This window comes from Clupea harengus, chromosome 8 (assembly GCF_900700415.2).
Source record: "Clupea harengus chromosome 8, Ch_v2.0.2, whole genome shotgun sequence".
Taxonomy (NCBI): domain Eukaryota; kingdom Metazoa; phylum Chordata; class Actinopteri; order Clupeiformes; family Clupeidae; genus Clupea; species Clupea harengus.
In genome coordinates, this window is record NC_045159.1 from 2,836,154 (window position 1) to 2,857,524 (window position 21,371).

The window sequence follows — 21,371 nt, forward strand, 5'->3', positions numbered from 1 at the left end:
AGAATGAGCGTATCATGTCTTCAAGCAGTGCCCTTTTTGATACACAGTGTAATTTCACCTGTGATATAAGCCTACCTTTAGCATTTTGTAAACATATTGTAAAATTTTACAATGGCGTGGAACGCGATTTAGCCAATCACAATCAAGGATTGGAACAATCAGTTTTAGAATGTCAAACTTCCACCGCAGCGAAATATTGAGAGGAGTTGTGAGTTTCACTTCAGTTATGGCATAGTTCTGGTCAATCACTGTAAAGAGCTTTTGTTTTTAATATGGAAATGTCTGAACGACTCTTATCCTTAAAATGTTTTCGCTTGGCTTGGCTGATAAAAACAACGTTAGTACTTCCCAGCCAGACGAGGGCGATAGTAAAGATTTCAGCTCATCTCTCATTCGCGTAACGTCACAAAACAGCTAGTGTTGCACGTTGTAAACAGAACTCGAAGTGTTGTTTTCAAGCTCGAGGTTATCCTTGCTATCCGATTGAATTAAAATGCAATTACTAATGGACTGAGCTAACAGACAAGATGGTTGCGTTTTATTGTGCAGTATGCAGACAATCCGATTTCAGTGGGAAAGGACATATCTTTGGGAAAAGTCATCAAGCTAAACTAAAAGTGGTTCTCGTGAAGTTCTTGGAGAAGGTAACGTTGACTTAGCCAAATTCAAACACCATTCACACAACCTAGGGTGCTCGGTAGGTAAAATAATCCACCTCACCCTCCCGTTTTTGGCTTCCATGTTTTGTAGCAGTAAATTAGCTTGACACATACATCATGGCTAACGTTAACATTGTGATTAAGCTAACGTTAGCAGTTACCAGTCATCTCCTGCACAGTACATTTTGAAGATGGATTGTCTGTATTCGTAATTGTGTAATTATGGGAACGTTTTCTCTGTACACCTCGTTTTCTAACCCAAGGTGAAAGAAGCCCGGCGAACCATTAAAATCCCACAAGTGGAGAAGTACTCGAGTACTGAACACCAATGCAACTTTTGGTGTTACTGCTGTGCGCTCGAGGTGCCAAAGCATGTCACAAATGGAAATCTCACCGTGTTGTTCGGTGGTTTGCTGGAGCACATGAGCACGTAAGCTCCTCTGTTTATCTGATATAAGTTATGTATGCAAATCGTGTCGTGATAAGTTGATATAAAAGTGTTTATGGTGTAACGCTGCATCTCTCTCCCTCTCTCTCTCTCTCTTTCTTTCTTTTTTTCTTCAGTCGAGAGCACAGAACAAGTACACACAAGTTTTGGTGGGAGAATAAAGCTGACCCGAAGCTCAGGGACAAATGTATCATACCCTCAGAAGAGGTCGATAGGTATGCCCACTACCTGCTCGCCATCTGCGCCGTTATCTCACTAATTAAACATGACCGTCTCGGACGTGTTGGTCTAAGATTTAAATGAATGTTTCTCTCAGGTTTAAAGAAGAGGTAGCCAAAGCTCTGGAAAACTTCGAAGAGAAAGAGGATGTACACATCAAAGAGGTAAACAGAGCATATTTACATGGGCTCATGAGGCAGCCATGCTCCTTTCGAGACATTCTTGGAGATGCTTACATTCATTATATTTGTGCTGTTGTTTTCCAGCAAGCTGCCGTCATAAGAGCCCAGGAGCAACATCGCTTTGATGTTCTTCATTCGGTCATTGAGGTTTGTTTTTCCAGGATTCAACAACAGTATCCACATCATAAGGGTGTTCTGTATTCGTATTCCTGATTTAATCAGATCTGTATAATTTAAACCCTGTGATTGTGAGGCAAATGTTCAATCTGTCATTTTTCCATAAGTCATAAGAGAAACAAAAAGGCTGGAAGGGCCTTTTCTAGGTTGTGGTATGGAAGGACCTTGCAAACCATTGTTGACTTTTCCTGAATAAAACATAGTGTGACCCAGAATTGGAACAATCTGCTGAACAAGCTCAACAGGATTCTGAGATCTTGGGCGGGTAAGGACACCAGTCTTGGGTTATTCTGTCTATCACTTCTGTAGGCTAAGTCTTATGAAAATGTAATTTGAGGAGTGACATTCCAAAGCACATATTCACAAAAACAAGCACACCATCTGAATAACATGGGTTTTGATTGGGCATGAAGCTCTCATTTAAGGTCCCAAGGGCAAGAAGACCAACCAGGGCCCAGCTGGGTTGATCCAGTGGTGAAGAGGCGGTGGTCAGGCACTGAGAATGGCTTGACCTTCATCGGCTATCAGGTAGATCTCATTCCAGTGGTTTTGTGTTAACTTTGGTGTGTATGTGCTGCTAGATCAATAAATGGCTTTCTTTTAAAAAAATTTCCCCCTCAGGATTCCTCGAGCAGTGGGAATGTCCACACCGGTAAGGATGACCTTGTGAAATTGTGTCTATTGAATCTCTATCTAGAGGACTTCATTACCTCTAAAAAAGTTAGGTCTACTGAATATTTGTTTTCTGGAAGCCAAAAGATGTATAACTTGCTGATGGAAATCGGATACACCCTGTGCCACATCACAATGGTTGAGGGGAATTACTTCTTACTTAACATTTAAACAATGTAAGTTAGCTGATGTAATACTAATGACTGTAACACACTGTCTACTGTGACACGAACATCTATTGTATGTGCTATATGTGAGGGCAAATTGCATTAAATGTGCCTTGTTGTGTTGTCTTGTATTGTTTGTCTGTTAAATTAACAAAATTCTTAATAAATTTATGTGTATATCTATAAAAAAAGGATGACCTTGTGAAGGCTTTGGAGACTATGATCTGTGTAAAATCATTTGATAAAACCTTGACTCTCTTTGTAGGAGCCATTCCTCCATGGATGCAAGAGGACCCTCAGGAGACAACAGTACAGGACATTGGGCCATCACTGCAAGACTTCTTGAAGCAAAGTAACCCTTTTACTGAATTTATTTTATTGTTTTTTTTTTTTTAATATGATACAGTGATGTCCTCGTATTGATCTGTCATCTTAATTTTTTTGTACTTTCATACTTCACACCAACAACCTTTTTCACCAAATCCAGAAGAGCAAGAGAAGCTGAAGAAACTCCCACCTGATCGGGTTGGAGCCAATTTTGACCACAGTTCACACACGGATCCGAACTGGCTACCATCCTTTGGCCGGGTGTGGAACAATGGCAGACGATGGCAGTCCAGGTTGGGAAATCGTTACTGTTCCTCCTGTGTTTTATTGAGTAAGATGGCGATAGCGCCAATGATCTGCATATCTTCTCTCGCAGGCATCAGTTCCATGAGGAGGAAGGAAAGACTGGGCGACGGAAGAGGAAGAGTGGCCTTAGGGGGAAAGGTGGAAAGAGGGCAAGGAAGTTGAACCACACTGTCAGTGACACGTAGTTGCTTGGTAAATGTATGTATTTGTCAATGGCTTAAAACAGTTAAGTTTACTGTGATAGGGGTCATAGTGATCCAAGCATAAAGGGTCAAGATGCTGCATCACACCGGACAGTGTAACACTAATAGTCGTCAGCTGACACGCTATGGCACAAACATTGTTGCTTGTAGAATCTGCATTATTAGGCTTCGTTTTGTTTTTTATTTCAACTATATCAGTTGTACACATGTGTATATTTAATTAATTGTTGTTTTGGTTTTAAACTACTCAGTGCATTGGGCATTACCCAAGTGTCCAGAAATGCAACTTCATGTATATAGTGTATTGTACCTGCAATGTTTTTCATTCATAATGATGGGAGGATGCAAGAGGTTTTGTCGCAATATTTGGAAAAATGTCTTGAGGAGCAGTCTGATTAATATTTATTTGTATGAAGAATGTAGTGTCATTTTGCAGTGGCAGTGTGTTTTTACATCTATAGACTGTTTCAGATCATTCTTGAGATGGAGTGAAGAAAATGAAGACACAAGTTTGTTTTATGTTTGACATTGTATCAGTTTCAAATTTAATAGAATCTCTCAACTAAAGTTATTCATGATTTCAACAGAAAGCCAAAGATCATAATAGTGTTCTTCATAAAATATAATACCTCATGAACATCTAGACAAAATAATAAAAATACAGATAACATTAATATTTAGGGAATACCTTGCAGTCTTTTATTTTTTTCGTCTTAGTAGTTTATGTTAAAACAGTACATAAGGTGTAGAAAGCAGAAGAGCACGTTCAAGGACTCCTCTGGTGAGAGATGCAGTGTTCATAATTACAATTTTACATTTAAAATAAACCATACAGGTCATTTCATAAGCTCTGGTGTTTCTTCATATATCTGAACTCCAATAATTCATCTTGTCGCGAGAGTCCTGCAAATGTGGGGACCGTTGCGTTTTCGGCAAACTCTGTTTCAATGTAGTTCTGTTACACATGTATTTTACAGAAATTTGTGTCCTCCCCTCTAAGGTGAAGAGATCTTCAGTAGCTTCATTTCCAAAGGATACAAAGGAAAAGTTGCCTCCTTAACTCCTACAGTTACACAACCACCAAGCCACAGTTACATTTGTGATGGAGAGAGAAAAAGGCATTGCCTCACACCATGCTACCAGCAGAGTCGGTCTCTGTCTACACTGACAACGTTACTTCAACGTACCTGATGATAAATGTTGTAATGGCGTCAGTCTTACTCCAATCTCACTACTCAGTGCTGATAGCCTTCTGTTTTAGATATCCTTTTAAAGGATGATTGGGAACCAGGAACCAACCTCTCTTTCTGTGGAGGTGCTGGAGTATAGAGAGCTTTCCTCGGTCAAAGACTGTTATGTAATCAAGCATCAGTATCCTCTACTATTCAGGTATTCAGCGACACGGTGTACCTTCAGAAAACCCAATAATTCAAAACGCTGTTAAATCACTTAAATCAGGTTTTTCACTTCTGATCCTGCTTCTGCCCCTTTGCCCTGCATAACCTCCATCTATACTGGAGCGGAACACATCTGACTAAAATCAATGTCGTTCAAATGCTCTTTATTATCTTTATCTGCGATTCTGGCGAAATGTTGATGTTTTAGCTCAACAGCCAATCAAATCAGCCCTCTCTTTTCCTTGCACCTGGGGCAACATGTTGAATTGGCCGGAACTGTTGATGACTTGATCTGAGCCACCATGTTTGCTACCCGTGTACAGCGCTAGGACTGAACAGACAGCTAGGGGAGCGATTTGCTTAATTTGTATGGGCTCAGAATCACAGACCCTACCTTTAACCAATCCAAGTTTGTTCAGCTAATCAAAAAGGGCCACCGATGAGTAAAGTGGGCATGCAAGGAAGGACTGAAAACATGCAAAGACGAGATTGAGAACCACTGCTGTAAACGAGTTACCTGGACAACCATTTCTGCTGTAGAAGTCCCAATAGCTTCAGTCTATTACTCCAACGAATGGACACAGTGTATGTTGCAGTGTGTCTTCAGGTCATGATACTGAGGCCGTGGAGATATGAACGTGTCTATAGAAGGCCTTTTTGTGGTGGAAAGAGGCAATTTATTACAGCAGCCCTATCGCCGAAACATTTCTTCCTAGGCTTGATATTGTGCTCATTAACAAAACATTAACATTCAAGATATTTCATGTTGATAATGGCAAATTAGGTCATCATACATACAGTGCAGCATGCATGAGAATATGTAAAGATTGTTAACATAATGCTCATGAATGTGTTATGCTGTGCTTATTAAGTTGTTACGTAATCCTTATAAAGGACAGACTACTGAAGGAGTTACCCAATTCTACCGAGACGTGAAATCGACACAACTGAGGTTGTAAAAAAAAAAAAAAACACAACCTTGACCTAATTTTTTCAGTCCAATATGAAATATGGGACAGCATCATTCAGCATTTGTTTCTGATTTGGCCTCGTAACAAGCCTCCATGTCAGCGATGAATTCATACATTTATGAAGAGTTCCCTTTGATGACAACAGAGGATCTGTTGTAATTCTCTACACCTTTAGAGCAAGGGACCAGCGACTCAAGCAGGCTTAAGGAATGGCGGACTAGACAGAGAGCATGGAGTGCAACAGTCTTCTCCCTATGTGGCGATACAGCTGCTTCAAAATAAAGTGGGAGAAGTCTCCTGAAATGACCAGTGAGTGGAGGCATCAGGGAAAACTTAACATTCACATAAATTCCAATAAATATAACCCCAAGATCTCTGAGAAAGCAGGCTATGCCGAGCAACTTCGTTCTGAATTGGTATAGATGTGCGCATAGATGCTCTTAAGATGCGGTCCTCCGTTTGAGTGGAGGATTTGGGAAGAGCAAGGGGGCAGCTGGAGAGGACGTGTGAAGCACTCCCGTCTTCCTCGGCCGCCCGCTCCAAGCGGTCTGTGTCCATTTCAGAGCGTTAGCACAGGAGAGAGGGGGCATGCTGGAGTGGGCTGTCTATGTGTCCACCACACACACCCCTGTCTCCCGTGGGGGTCGTTCCAGGTTGGAGCAGAGGAGCATCTCCCTGAATCACTAACTATTGTCTAGAGATGAGACAAGAACAAAGCGAGTTTGAGTAAAAAAAAAAAAGAGAGAAAAGAATTCAACATACAACTCATCTATAGAAACGGCATAGAGAAAATCTCCCTTTTATATAAAACTTAATCTGTCTGAGGGTTTACAAACACCTTTGTTCTCCACTGTGTCGGTAGATGCTTCGGCGAGCCTTTGGCGAAGTTGGTTATACTTAATCTCCACATCCTGCAAAACCATTTCAGCATGTTGAGCAAAGGCAAGATATGGCACTGTATCGTTAACTACAATTGATTCATGAACTGATTAACGGATGAATAAATAATCAATTATTGCCTTAGAAACTCCAATCTAGAAAGGGGTGATGGCCCAAACCTTGAGGTGTTGCAGGTTGGCCTGAAGGAGGCGGATGTGGGTCATGACCTGCCGGCTGAGGTTTGGTCCGCTCGTGGTCTGCGAGGACGAGGAGAGGAGCTTCGTCACGTCGATCACCGAGTCGCCCGCCTGGACATCGTCGTCAGTGCAGCTTTCCTCGAAACCCCCGTAACCCTCCAGGACCATGTAACTGCCTGCTGCTGGACAGGGACATCAGTCAGAACATGTTCTTCTAATCCAGTTCAACCAGGGATCTGCCTGATGACCAGCACTGCACACTCAGGCTTTTGGGTTATATCGAAGTTAGTTGAGTGTTTTTGTTTTATTTATTCATGCGCCACTATTGTCAGCCTTTATGACATACACACACAGGGCAGTCGTTTTCCACTTCATTGACTGGTAACATGCAATTACATGCAATGGCAGGGCAACTCACTAGGGCCTTAATTCTTTCACTTAAAGAGCTTGAAAAGAAAATGCCTGCTTTTCTCAAAGCTCAATTGGTAAGATCAGGCTCATCAATACCCAAGTCATCAAGTTCAGTTCGGATCGGCCCACCCTGATGATCTTAGTAACCTTCCTATTCGGTCACTTCTTTTCAAAGCATTATTCAAACAAATACATGTACACAGAAATTCAGATAAGACTCACTGCACTCGGGTGTCTCGCAGAGGGCCGTGTCGGTAGACGGCAGCTCAGGGAGGGCCTGTGCGTGCCCTGTCTTCTCAGAGTTGTTCACCGCAGGAGGCCCTGGGCCCCCAGTGTCCTCGGGGGCCCGCGCCGGCACCGACGTGTCCGCACGCTCTCCCCCCTCGGCACGCTCTCCCTCCTCCGGACTCATCATGTGGGTGATGAGAAGCTGCCGCAGCGCTGCCACTGCAGGGGCACAAAACGGGGCACAGGGGTACCAACAACCAGTGTCAATAGCAATCTATTTCCTAAAGCTAGATTCCACAACTTCAGATTATGACAGGTTGTTCTAATAAAATATGATAGAAACTTTGGTAAAATTACATTATATACAAAATTAAACCTTTTGAGGACAAAAGAAAAATAAACCAATTAACACCAACTTGCTTAAATCAAATCAAATCAAATCAAACTTTATTTGTACGACGCATTTCATACAAGGAGGTAACACAATGCGCCTCACAGTAGGAGAGAAAGGGGGGGGGGGGGGTTACAAACACTTGTAAAAAAAACACACAGATTTTCCAGAGATAAATAAACAGGCAATGACGTACTAACCATACTGGTCATCGTTGATCCATTATTTATTATTTCTCTTAAATAAATCATTAACTTGACTTGTTGGGCTTGCTGTGATATCCAACTCGACCAGCAGGGGGCATACTCACAAGTCCGTATGGCTTCATCAGCTCTGGAGGAGGAAAAGCCAAAGGCATCAGACTCCTCATCGTCCATGACAACAGCCGGACACGCCCCAGGCTGGATGAAGGCATCTTTGTCAGCCAAGTCCGTTTCTAGGAAGGGCCCCTCTTCTTCTTCCCGCACTGGTGGTGACTCCTCTTCCTCCTCCTCATCCTCCGATTTACTGCTCTCAAACGGGTTGGACCCAGGAGGAGGGGTGTGAAGAATCCCTTGGGAGGAAGCTAAGTCTTTGTCTGTGAGGAGTAACGGTGGACAGGCATTAAACATTAAGAATCTGAACAATGCCAAAGACGGACAGGCAGACATAGAGGACCCATCATCTCCACCCATTACATCTTTGTCAGCATAGTGCAGACTAAACCCATCCTCATGAGAAGCAAATGAAAAACAAAAAGAAACAAGAGAGGCAAAGTCCGGCAGACGGAGGTATTTACCAGGGGACTGGATGCTTCCGGTAGAGATGCGGTCCGAATCTTTGTTGAGTTTCTGAACGCCAGCGGAGTTCATTATCTCCACAGTCTCTCGCTCACCGCTGGTGAGCCAATCACACATCATATGTCAAAGGTTTTACACTCCTGGTTTGTTATTTATATTTTCTGTATGTAATCAATACATATATCACAATAGATAACATAAACCTATTGGTTACTAGGTACAAGGAGTACATTATGCCAGGCACTGAGTCCTGCAAAGAAGTCTACACAGAAAACGGACTAAAGGCCTGCTCCACATTAGTGCATCACCATGGTGGAGCCCTTCTGTGTCAGAGAAGAACCCTGGCTGTGGTAAGAGAGGAAGGCCACAGAGAGCAGCTAGCGAAAGCACTCACTCCGGCTGGGGTAGAGGTATGATGTTGTGCTGCTTCTTCTTCATGGAGTCTGCCCTCTGGGTGATGAGACGCTGCCACCTGGAGAAAGAGAACAGTTCACCACAGGATGAGCGCTCACGGGGTGAAGGATCATGTACCAGTCCCTGAGGCTGTATGGCTGAAGAGAATTCAAAAGGGCAGTGGTAGTTCACAGCAGGGTAAACACTCAATATGCTCCAGGCACCACTGACACTCACGTTCTCTGCTCAGAAACAGCCTGTGCCATCAACTCATAGATCTGAGCACCGCTGTCTGACATGGACAGCACAAAGAAGGACTTGTTGTCTGTCAAGTGAAAAAAAAAGAAAATATTTCAGTTCCATTATTACTTGACTCAAGCTCAAATATAGAACTTTGATAAACAACAACAACAAAAAGAAGTGATCCACCTTGTTACTTTATCATTTCCATGTTTCACTGTACCTTACTGTTCATTATTATGTATTGTTATGTACTGTGTGGCAGAGTCCTACTTTGCAATGAACAAAGTCAAAATGATATGTATTATGCACATATGCATGTACCAAAGCCAAGCTTCCAGCCAATGTTTTATGTTATTTACTTAATGTAATAGTCAATAAAGCATTGTGATTGTAGACATGTCTGATCGGCCAGTTAACTGTTCTCACCTGTGGCGACAGAGCGCACCATCACGGTGTTGAGCTTGATGATGGGGCTGAAGATGTGTTTGGTGTCAGCTGTGCCAGCCAGGTTCTTGCTGTGGCACTTGAGGATGAGGCGCTCGTCTTGCCTCTGCAGCAGCACCAGGATGTCCTCCAGCAGCAGCGTGTACAGCTCTGAGAGAGAAGGGGACGGGGTGCAGAGAGGCCTCAACACTCAGCTATAGATACAGTGGCCCCCGGCTATAGTTACAGTGGCCCCCAGCCATAGTTACAGTGGCCCCCAGCCATAGTTACAGTGGCCCACCTCAGTGCTCACTGCCTCATGCTTTGTTTTGGGTAGATTGTATCACACTGTTTTAGTACAGATACCATACATATTTCTGTCAGTTCCTGTTGTTTTTTAATATATATTTAATATATAAGAAATATGTGATGAAAATAAATGACCTACTCTTCTTCTGCTCCTACGGCGTATGTAAATAAAGGACTGACCCTACTGAAATACTACACACACTTCAATATGGCTATGTACTGTACATGGCTAACACACAGCAAGTAATCAAGTACCTGAGGTTATTCAGCTAGGACACACAAGCAAGGAATTTGAAACATGCGGAAGGAAATTCTCCATTCAAGAGACAGCCGATCTAATGGCATGACAGAACAATCAATGAAAGCAATTTTGTTATTCACCACTGCCGGTTGTTTGGGCCATACCTATTGTCTTGTCTTTGTTGACTTTCCATGAAAGTGGTCCTTCATGCACCAATATCCTCTTGGTCAAGTCCAAATTCTGCCCCAAAAAACAACCGTCAAAGCACACCAGATGTTAACCAAGCACACAATGAAATGGCACTCTAGAAATAGCATGGTGTTATCTTGCGTCATCTTTATTTCCTCACCTTGAACTCTGAGATCATGGGGTTCTCGCTCTGCTTCAGTGAGGACAAATCCAGCCGTCTCTGGTAGTCCTCCAGCCTCTGGGATGACAAAGGCAACAGCCATGCAGTTACAGTAAGATTTCACTGATTCCATGCAGTTACAGTAAGATTTCACTGATTCCATGCCTGGAAACTAGTTTCAAAGCAACAAAGACAATAACAGGACAGATGTTCCCACAGGAACTAGAATTTTTTTTACAAGAAACTAGAAATATTTTATTTATATACTGTGCATTTGGAAAGCATTCCGATCTAGGGTTGGACCCCTACACTTTTTCACATTTGTTATGTTGCAGCCTTATGCCAAAATCATTTCAGATAAATTGTCCCTTATCAATCTACACTCAATTAGATTTTTTATTTTTTGAAGATTTATTTAATTTCCATGTATTGATGAGCCATGTGGTGATGGGGTAAATATGCAGGTAAATGATCTGACACAGACGGCTACACAGCTGTGTGCAGGTCTGCAGGGCTGACGGCGCCCACTGGGTTACCTGTTTATTCTCAGCCTCCTTCACAGCCTGGTTGACATGGTTCAGGATGTTCCTGCAGCATTCTCCAGCTCTCTTCACTTTGTCCCTCTCCTCCAGATCATCTGTTTACCACACAGGCAGCACCAACGTAAGCAACAACCAGCTTAGGATAAAAACGTTACTTTCATGCGTTACACTGACATGCAAATATGAACTGATACAAATATAACTGGGGATGGGAATCCTGGCTGTGGGGTGTGTTGGAAGCGTGTGGCGGCGGTACCGGTGTTTTTGGCAATGTTCTCCAGCAGCAGGGGGTACTTGGTGAGTCGCTGCATCTCCATGGGAATGATGTCTTTGAGCTGGAGCCGGCGGCACAGCTGATTACTCTCAGCCTCCTGTGAAAGCAGACCACCACCGGCATCACACCATACTCCAGCAACCAAGGTCACCGGCATCACACCATACTCCAGCAACCAAGGTCACCGGCATCACACCATACTCCAGTAACCAAGGTCACCTGCATCACACCATACTCCAGTAACCAAGGTCACCGGCATCACACCATACTCCAGTAACCAAGGTCACCTGCATCACACCATACTCCAGTAACCAAGGTCACCTGCATCACACCATACTCCAGTAACCAAGGTCACCTGCATCACACCATACTCCAGTAACCAAGGTCACCTGCATCACACCATACTCCAGTAACCAAGGTCACCTGCATCACACCATACTCCAGTAACCAAGGTCACCTGCATCACACCATACTCCAGTAACCAAGGTCACCTGCATCACACCATACTCCAGTAACCAAGGTCACCTACATCACACCATACTCCAGTAACCAAGGTCACCGGCATCACACCATACTCCAGTAACCAAGGTCACCGGCATCACACCATACTCCAGTAACCAAGGTCACCTGCATCACACCATACTCCAGTAACCAAGGTCACCGGCATCACACCATACTCCAGTAACCAAGGTCACCGGCATCACACCATACTCCAGCAACCAAGGTCACCTGCATCACACCATACTCCAGTAACCAAGGTCACCGGCATCACACCATACTCCAGTAACCAAGGTCACCTGCATCACACCATACTCCAGCAACCCAGAAACACCGTCTGCCAATGATTCAGGTCTACTTCCCTAGAGCACGCGCCAGTGATGAGTACAACATGTCCTTCATTCTCCTGGTTCCACATTCATTATCATCTGTGGCCATTCTGATGGCCCTTCACTAAAGACTGAGATGCATTTAATGAGACATATACTTGGTTGCAGCATCAGAATAAAACGAATGCTCTCGGCAGATACGCCTCATACAGGTCCTTGTTTGCAACATGTTCTGAATAAGAGCCACTGGATTCTGATTCTGCTTTTGATTCTCCCTCTGACTTTAAAGACTACAACTCCCAAGTTTCTACACTCTGCTGTCCTCCTTGTTTATGAATGCCCCACTCACCTGCATGAAGGAAATAAAGCGCTGATCTTTCTTCTGCCTGCTCTTGATGAGCTCCAGTGCGAAGGGCTGGTTACTGCAAAAGGTTCCGACCGCCTGTTTAATCTTCTGCTCCTCTGTTCCACTGAACTGTATGCCAGCAACATGACCACAAGCACATAAATGGTTAATAAATATTTAGTGAAATCTGCTCCATTAAGTAATTAAATGTACAGAATACAAAATGAGCACCTCTCATTTCTCGGAGGTATGTTATGCCTTAATGGTTAACTAGACACAAGAAAGCCGTCTATGTCTGGTCATGTTAGTTGTCTTATCTGCATAGTCTCTCTTACCCAGGTCAGCAGATCATCTCCTATCAGTCCAATGACTGAACCTTCATTCTTTTTCCGGATAGCCATCATGTGTCCTTCAATGGAGGCTGGGAGAGATGGAAAAATAGCTTTTCAGACACTGATGTTGGATGTAGTACATCCTCACTTGGGGTCTTTCTAGTACTGTGTAACAGACTGCACTATAGAGCCGTCTCACTGGTTCCGTGTGTGTGTGTGTGTGTGTGTGTGTGTGTGTGTGTGTGTGTGTGTGTGTGTGTATGGTCTCCAACTGATTTCAAAGCACAACAAATATATTTTTACTACAGCATAAAGCTTTAGTTTTATATATGCATATATCCCTTTTTGATGATGATTTTTTTCTGTGCTACCAACCAAGGAACTAAAAAGTAAAAAAATAAATAAAATGATGTCAGCATCAAACTCTTGTGTTGTGCGCCATCATTTATAGATGTAGCTGCTCATCATACCATCATGTTTATTCTATCCTATTTCCAGAAGACATTACATACACCTTGGTCATCTTTACAGGAAATGAAATGGCAAAAATAAAATCCCACAGGGCAGAGGAGAGATTCTGTACCGTGTAGATGGACAATCTCCTCTAAGTTGGTGAAGATGTGCTTGATGTCGCCCGCAGGAAGGATGCTGTCTCTGTTCAGCTTCTGATAGAAGACGTTATCCAAGACGCGCAGCATTCGCAGGTGAGTCCGCTCCGTATAGAACAGCTCTGCAGGCAGTCAGTCAGACACAGCAAATCACGTGAGATCAAACAGAAGATGCTCTGGTTCTATGGGGTCACTATGTACAGTCCAAACAGTATTCGTCAGAAGTCACTGGTTCAACTAACGCTAATAAATAATAGATGCATAAACAAGGGAGGTTATCTGAATGAATAGGACATTTATATTTAGATCCCAAACATCACTTTGATTTCTATCTCAGTGCATCTCGGTGAATAAAGGGACACACAGACACACACACACAGACACACACACACACACACACAGACACAGACACACACCATAAATGACTTCTTGACGTTTGATTTCCTGAGATGGGAGTCCTTGCAGGATCTCTCGGGGGACTGACATCTGCCAGTTAGAGGGGTCCTGATCCAGCTCCACCTCGGTGCCCTGGTCGTCCTCGCTCTGCACCTCACAGGAGCCCAGCGGCTCCATCCTGAGGACCACACAGCATTAGCAACGCTCACACAATATGACACATATTAGATTAAATACACTATTTACTTATCCACTCATCCAAGTTCAAATCTAGCAAACACAGAGATGATTAGACTAGAAACGACCAATAGAATACAATAAGCGGTTCTATCACATTGAAAGCTGCCTGAAAGCTGAGACAGTTACTCTATTTACTGAAATGAAGAGAGCAATGCAAATGCAACATAGTTTTCAACAAGTGTTTTTTTTTTTTTTTTTTTTTTAACAATGCTGTAAAGTCTACTAACTAAGTTTTTGCAGTTCACAAAATATTTATTCATGTTGTCAAACTGCGTCTTAAGGCTGAAAGGGTGATGAGTTATGGTAAAAACCACAGCGTGAGGTTGAAAATGGCCGAGACTCGAGGGAGAGTCGAGGCAGAGCCTTACCTCCTGGCTGGCTTCGGCGTGCCTCCCTCCTGGGTCCTGTGTGGGATCACAGTTTGGTTAGAGTCTCCTGCCAGATCGGTATAATGAGCCATCCTGACTGAGGGCTTCAGCAGAGTGGTGGTCATGCAGTCAGCCAACAGAGAGCTCCAGCGCCCTTAACTACTGATCCGCGGAGAACCGTCCCTCTCCAAATGAGGCCATTCAGAGAGTATACGAGTGGAAAACAGAGCAAGGACTCCGGATAAAGTGTTTGTGTGAGTGTCTGTCTGTCTGTGTGTGTGTCTGTGTGTCTGTGTGTCTGTGTGTGTGTGTGTGTGTGTGTGTGTGTGTGTGTGTGTGTGTGTGTGTGCTAACCACAGTGACACGGGGAACATATTTAGCCCAAAGCTCTCAAAACAATAATAGCAGAGATTTCCCAATCTTAGGACTAACTGTGTGGAAACTCTGGTGTCTTCGGTGCGAAGGAGAATCTGGTATTTTACGTTACAACAAGCGCTGGTGTTCAGTGTCAGCAAAGTTGTTTTGCCAGCTAAAAACCACACCTTCAGGATCCAACCTGAGCTCTACTATTACGGCCATTCTAGCATAAAGGAGGATCAACATCTCTGGCGCTTAAGTCCAACAGAAAACACAGACAAGTGGTTCATGCGATGCAGAACTTGTTGAGCAGAAAGTCTAAAGACAGGACCGTGACTGTGTCTAGCATCTTCTGTGGTCATCTTCTATGGCTCTGGGGAGCATGCATGTACTGTACCTGTCACCCTCAGGCTCCTCCTCCTGCAGCAGGTTGAAGTCGAAGTGGGTGCCTGAGCCCTGCGCTGATCCGTCCAGGGGGTCACCCTGGTGCACGCCGTCCCCTAGTCTGGGCAGGGCAGAGGACGGGGTGGATCCTGGACAAAAATCACACAGAGAGTCTCATTAGGACAGAGGAGGGACAAAAGGCTGTGTTATGACAGAAGAGCCCCGAGAGCACAGGTGGATATAATGGACACCTTGTGTGACAAAGGCTCACTGCACGCGCAATAAGCTGCACAACCTCTGTTCTCAGTCCTTTAGGTAAGGGATGGGTGCAGGGATTAAACAGGGCTTACAGTAACAAAAATAAATAGATGCCAGTACTGAACTCCTTCTTCAAAGGCACTTATGCTGAATCATTGTAAGGAAAAACAGGCCAATTATTTTTGTTGAAGGCAAACCAATCCCATAACAGTCTGAATAACAACACAGCAGCAGGAGCACGTCACAAATGGCATGTGGTCAGGTCTGAGGGGGGGGGGGGGGCAGTCAGGCTCAGGACAAAGAAAACAAAACCAGGGGACAACAACATCTTAGGGGAAAACTGAATAGGAGGAAACAGGGATAGTGAGAGAGAGAGAGAGAGAGAGAGAAAGGGAGAGAAACGGAAAGAGAGAGAGAGCGGGAAAGGGATACAGAGAGAGAGGGAGAGAAAGGGATAGAGAGAGTGACCGTAGGTGGAGGTTGAATGGGGGACTGCTGCTCACCAGAATCAGTGTCACGGCCGGAGCCATCCGAGCTCTGTGCTGCAGGGGCGCTGTGCGGCGGGGACGTGGTGGCTGCGCCGACGTGCGTGGTGTCTGAGCTGTCGCTGGACTGGCTGCCGCGGGGCCGTCCACCCAGCCCCGACCCTGCCCCTGGCGACGAGTCGGACTGCTCAGCGACACTGAGGGCCGGCTGCGAGAGCTGCTTCTGCGGACGCTGCTTACTCATCTCCAAGGCCTTGCCAACTGAGCGCGTTAACACACACACACACACACACACACACACACACACACACACACACACACACACACACACACACACACACACACACGGACGCACAGAGAAGAAAATCAAAAGAAGCAAAGCAGGTCTGTGGTCATTGGCTCAAGTAGGAAGCTAAGAGCTCTACTCTCTGCACGGCAATCTGGATTTGAAAGGAAGCCAGGGGAGGAGTTGAGGGGTGGCCCCTGCCTGACACGCTCAACATGTTTGGATACACTTGACTGGGCTGCCATGTATATGCAGAAAGAAAACTCAATATGGGGAAGCTGTGGTGCAAGCAGCGGGCCCCGACCATGTAAGGGCTTGAATGCCCACGGGGACCCGGGTTCGAATCCGACCCGCGGTCATTTCCCGATCCTATTCCCCACCTCTTCTCTCCAGCTCATTTCCCGTCAAAAACATTCACTATCCTATCTGATTAAAGGCAAAAAGCCCAAAAATAAATCTTTAAAAAAAAAAAGAAAAACCCAATACATGGCAAACACTTGGGCATGTTAACCGCACATAGGAAGATAAACATTTCACTGGCGGTTAAATGACAGGAGCTGAATTTTGAGTGGCGCACCTTTCTGAAACCATGCTGAAAGAACAGGAAGTGACTGTACAGTATTCCAGACGGCCACTTCCTCTACACAACTCAAAACCCTGCCAATTCCCAAGCACCTTCACCCTCTACTCAAAAGGTCAACGTCAGAGGTTTTGAAATTCCAAGAGCCATTCAGTAGCTTGACATGCCAGTTAATCAGTTAAAGGTTTAGACCAAGTGCTTACTTGATGGTGGATCAATGCGACTGGGCCGTCTGGGAGGACCCAGAAAGGGGGGGAATCTGCCTTTCTTCACTTTTTCTTCTCCTTCTTTTTCTGGCTTTATGCCCTTCACCTCAAAACGAGCAAAACAGGGACAGTTACGACATAATGACATAACGACAACACAGTCAGTTCTGACACAAGATGTCGCGTTCTTACTGCACTAAAGTGAGAGGTCCATATTGACAGCGCTGAGATCGACCTACTTTGATCTTGGGCAGGTTGAAGTTGATGCGTTTGGGTTTGGGGTCCAGGCCTCGCGGCTCCTTCACCTTCACCCCCAGATGCTTCATGTAGGTGAGGATCACGAACTGCATAGTGCTGCTGGGGGTCAAAACACGACAGTGATCACCCACCCCCATTATGATCAGCAGGTGTAACAGATGGACACTTAAAACACAAATAAACATAATCCTGTGGAATACATTAAAAGTACACAGCTGTAGTTTTGTAGTGATTTAATAAGAAGCAAGGGCTCCAAAACCAGCTCTACAACAGGTAAATAACAGCATTCATGGTAATGAATATTACATCAGACTGTGTTTGGTCCTTTGCTTTACTTTAACCTCTAGATCAATACAGAGATGTATGTACTATGAAAGACAACCAGCAGAAGGAGCGAGATGCACCTGTACAGCCTAATCAATCCAATCCAATATGAAAAAAAGCTACACAAAAGACAAACATTCATAAAAATGTCCAACCTAACCACTAAACCTATTCCTGTTGTATATGTATATGGGGATAAGACGCAAGACGTGTAACCTTCTGCCTAAGCTTTTTGCAGGCCTTCTGATCTACCATCTGTGCCTACTGTGCAACTCTACCAGATTAACTTCTGTGGGTGAGGCAGGGCATATGTCATGCTTATGGTACACTGACTAGATTATGAACAGTGAAACTAAAAACAAGTCTGTTTCTAAAGATAGCCTAATGTTATTATAGATGACTGCTTCACTGTCTGTTTCACTGCTTCAAGGAAGCACAATAATTACTGCACACCTACGACGACCTATTTCCCAAAACTGGATCTAGTAATTAGCAAATCAACACTATACTTATGTGTAAACGTTTGGGTTTATCAGAGTAGAAATGAAATTGAAATGGTTTCATAGGGCATGTGTAGAGGTGAAACAAGTCCCTCACCACTTCTCCTCCTCTGTGGGCTGGGACGTCAAACTGAAACACAAAACAAACACACCAACAAGTCAGAGGTATTTTAGTTCCGTGGCAGTAAACCAGTCTTTGTCCTTGAAATAGTCAAGCGATGGGTATTCTTGATATCAAACCTTAATATCAAAACCCCAAATCTTTTTTTAAATGGCGTAGGAGTGCAGTACTGTGCAGGCTCAGATCCGGCGGGGGGGGGGGGACGACTGTGTGGTTCTGAGTGTGCGTGCCTGGGGCTGGCGATGGGGGTTACTCACAGCACTTCCTCGATCTTGGAGATTATGTGTTCAGCACAGGAGCGCTCCCTCTCCAGTCCCACGCGGTTCCTCACCGTCTCCGTGTCCAGCCGCGTGAGCTCTGCCTCGGCCAGAGTCAGTCCCATACTGCGCTTCTGCCTGCGGGTCGAAAACAGTCAACACACACACATTAAACACACACACACATCCACTGAAAGTCTGCTCAATCAAGCATGCCAGGCCTCACTGTAAGCAAGCAGGCTTCACTGTGTTCATTCTGTCCGTAGCACTATAGACTAATACCATACATGTGCATGCTATTCTTTAAGGAGTCTCTGAGTCTGTGGGTGTGTTTTACCTGAAGTCCTCCAGGTTCTTCTGCACGTCCGTCAGGAGTGCTTCCTGAAGCTGCTGCACGTACTGTCTGTGCGTGTCCTCTGGAATCAGTTCTGGTCTCTTCCGTTCTGAACACACACACACACACACACACACACCTTTACAAGCTGTGCCATCTATAGTGATTATTATGAACACTCCTCTTAATAGTAAGGGCTGTGCACTGTCAATTCATTAACACATTTACACACAGCAAATCATTTCACATGGATCATACAGTGCACCAATTAACTACAACAATTAATTACAAATAATCTCAGATGGATCATTCAGTGCAACTACAACTTGTATTTGTAGGGGCAACATTCTAAACACCTACCAAGGTCAGCTGAGATGGACTCAGGCACTGCTACCTTTAGGTTCTGTGTATTCAAACACACGAGAGAAACAAAAACATTAAGTCGCACCTATGCATGTGACTGGCAAAGCACCATCAACACTACTACAGTGAAGTGGAACTCACCGCTGTTCTGTCCATGAAGAATGTGTGCAGGTCCATGAAAATCCGTCGCGTCTCTTTGGGGTTGGTCTGCTTGTACAGGTCAGCATAGAGGTAGCACAGCTAAACAGGACAGCAGTGATGACACCATGGCCCCAGAGGATTCAAACAGTGTGTTTGCAGCATTAACGGCATAGTTCAAACAGGGGAAAGAAAAAAGTCTATTTCTTAGAGGGTTCTGGTGTCTTCCACTGGGGGAACCGTTAACATTTGTGTTTGAAACCATCAAGGGCTTTGCGTAAGACCCTGGTTTCTAGAAAGGAACTCTTAAAGCTTCTACAGTCTGAATGGACTGTTCAAATATCAGCAGAGTTTAAGACTTCTCTTATAATGACAGCCCTTAAGGCACTTACAGTTCCAGTCCAGAGATCAGAAGTAATTAAGATAAGTTCACCTCTGGGAACTCAAAAAGGCCTACTCATCACTAAATATTATTGAATTAGTAAGCTTTCTTCATATTTGGGAATCAATTTTTTTTTTTTTATCAATTTGACTATTATAAAGTGCTTGTGTCAGGAATCAGGATTTGTAGCTGAGTCAGTGTTTTCTTCCGGTCCGACTCACCAGGGGCGCAGGGTCGAATTGAGAGACCACGTGATGGAGGAAGGCTGCCAGGTGAGCAGGCCGAGACTTCAGGAGCTCCATACTCTGAAAACAGCTGCACTGACCATTCATCTACCCAACCCAACAGAGAGGGGAGAGAGAGAGAGAGAGAGAGAGAGAGAGGAAGAGAGAGAGAGAGGAAGAAAGAGAGAGAGAGAGGAAAATGCTATGAGATTTGACCTACAGATCTGGCCAGTGTATACAGGGGGATGATGGGTAGAAGTTGGATAGACAGAGAGCCTGACCCAGAACTCACCTGGTCCTGCTCGGTGTCAAAGTAGTCATCCTCAGCACCAATGATCTGAGTGGGTAAGCGTGACATGGGGCTGCCCACACTGGACTGGGAGTCCTGAGAGTGAAACACAACCTGTATTACACACAGCAAAACTCACTCCGAGCCTCAGCCATGGGCTTTCATCTCATCAGTAGTGAGCTGCACAAACTGTCAACAGAAGACATCACTAGCAGTGTACATATGCTGCTATCTAACTAGCCAGAAGAACACCAAAAACGACACAACAAGCATGGTAGCCTCAGTGTCATAGAGGGAAATTTTAGACAACAGTACTATATGGGTCTGAAAACTACAAGTAATCAATGCACCATCTGCAAACAAGGTAGATCAAATAATGTTCAGGAACTATTACCAGTATGAGATTGGTACTTTTTTCTGTAAGTATTATGACTAGATGTTACAATATATTTTGACAATGTCATTTTTAAAACAACTAAAATTGTTTTAAATGAAGAAAAGTCGTTCCTATAATTCACTTACAGAGCATTTCCAACACCTCAAGTCACTCAGAACTCCCAATCAATTAGATTAAACAACAGAACCATACAGGCAGGTCTGAGTCTGAAAACTACAGGTAATCAGACAATTTGAAAAGCAACATAAAATAATCCTGTTCGTATGGTTTAAGTCGAGTCTCATGTTGGTCCAACTCACCAGCTCTGGCAGGTCCTCGGTGTCTGGCGAGGGGCAGGAGTTCATGCTGCCTCGTGGAGTGGTCTTTGGACTGTGGCAGGGGGTCCCTCTTTGGCACGGACTATCTGGGAGGGCAGCGTTCGGGCACGGAGAGGCCTGCAGAAAAAAAACGATGCACACACGGCGTTATGGACAGAAAGCGTATAGCTGCTCTGCAGGTCAGTGTTGGAGGCGCTGGTGTGTTCAGTTCAGTCGAGCTGAGCAAAGATGCCCTTACAGGAGGCGCTGTGCTGTTGGGCCAGGACCCATCTGTGGCTGAGTCATTGGGCCAGGACAGGGGCTGCTCGCTCTCCCCACCGCCCACGTCCTCCAGCTCAGCCTCCTGCAGCTGAGATGATACGGCACCATCCTGAGAGAACAGGCACAAGACTTCAATAAACACACAC

The 21,371-nt window shown here is 44.6% G+C and overlaps 2 protein-coding genes across 5 annotated transcripts in view; one reads left to right on the forward strand and one right to left on the reverse strand.

Annotated features, from left to right (window-relative positions):
* The first annotated feature begins 345 nt into the window (after nt 1–345).
* Nucleotides 346–4,207, forward strand: cenatac (centrosomal AT-AC splicing factor). The gene is made up of 11 exons (XM_012822012.3): nt 346–644; nt 923–1,089; nt 1,224–1,322; nt 1,424–1,490; nt 1,593–1,655; nt 1,889–1,950; nt 2,099–2,213; nt 2,307–2,337; nt 2,790–2,876; nt 3,012–3,144; nt 3,228–4,207. The coding sequence occupies exons 1-11, from the start codon at nt 528–530 to the stop codon at nt 3,340–3,342; spliced, it is 1,056 nt and encodes a 351-aa protein (XP_012677466.2). The 5' UTR covers nt 346–527; the 3' UTR covers nt 3,343–4,207.
* arhgef12b (Rho guanine nucleotide exchange factor (GEF) 12b) overlaps nt 3,875–21,371 on the reverse strand; it is a 45,009-nt gene continuing 27,512 nt past the window's right edge. For 2 of the 4 annotated variants that reach the window (XM_031571508.2, XM_031571511.2), the window contains 31 exons: nt 21,203–21,334; nt 20,947–21,081; nt 20,254–20,346; nt 19,959–20,069; nt 19,359–19,457; nt 19,215–19,257; nt 18,858–18,963; nt 18,521–18,658; nt 18,240–18,272; nt 17,300–17,417; nt 17,058–17,166; nt 16,007–16,249; nt 15,259–15,394; nt 14,505–14,540; nt 13,917–14,074; nt 13,476–13,622; nt 12,896–12,981; nt 12,564–12,689; nt 11,370–11,484; nt 11,108–11,208; nt 10,572–10,649; nt 10,387–10,462; nt 9,676–9,843; nt 9,244–9,331; nt 9,008–9,085; nt 8,613–8,710; nt 8,145–8,411; nt 7,438–7,662; nt 6,787–6,986; nt 6,567–6,639; nt 3,875–6,422 (listed from right to left, as the gene is read on the reverse strand). In XM_031571508.2, the coding sequence (XP_031427368.1) occupies nt 6,412–6,422; nt 6,567–6,639; nt 6,787–6,986; nt 7,438–7,662; nt 8,145–8,411; nt 8,613–8,710; nt 9,008–9,085; nt 9,244–9,331; nt 9,676–9,843; nt 10,387–10,462; nt 10,572–10,649; nt 11,108–11,208; nt 11,370–11,484; nt 12,564–12,689; nt 12,896–12,981; nt 13,476–13,622; nt 13,917–14,074; nt 14,505–14,540; nt 15,259–15,394; nt 16,007–16,249; nt 17,058–17,166; nt 17,300–17,417; nt 18,240–18,272; nt 18,521–18,658; nt 18,858–18,963; nt 19,215–19,257; nt 19,359–19,457; nt 19,959–20,069; nt 20,254–20,346; nt 20,947–21,081; nt 21,203–21,334 (3,627 nt within the window). In that variant the 3' untranslated portion in view covers nt 3,875–6,411. The remainder of the gene's footprint in view (nt 6,423–6,566; nt 6,640–6,786; nt 6,987–7,437; nt 7,663–8,144; nt 8,412–8,612; nt 8,711–9,007; nt 9,086–9,243; nt 9,332–9,675; nt 9,844–10,386; nt 10,463–10,571; nt 10,650–11,107; nt 11,209–11,369; nt 11,485–12,563; nt 12,690–12,895; nt 12,982–13,475; nt 13,623–13,916; nt 14,075–14,504; nt 14,541–15,258; nt 15,395–16,006; nt 16,250–17,057; nt 17,167–17,299; nt 17,418–18,239; nt 18,273–18,520; nt 18,659–18,857; nt 18,964–19,214; nt 19,258–19,358; nt 19,458–19,958; nt 20,070–20,253; nt 20,347–20,946; nt 21,082–21,202; nt 21,335–21,371) is intronic. The other 2 variants (XM_031571510.2, XM_031571509.2) reach the window with 2 other exon arrangements.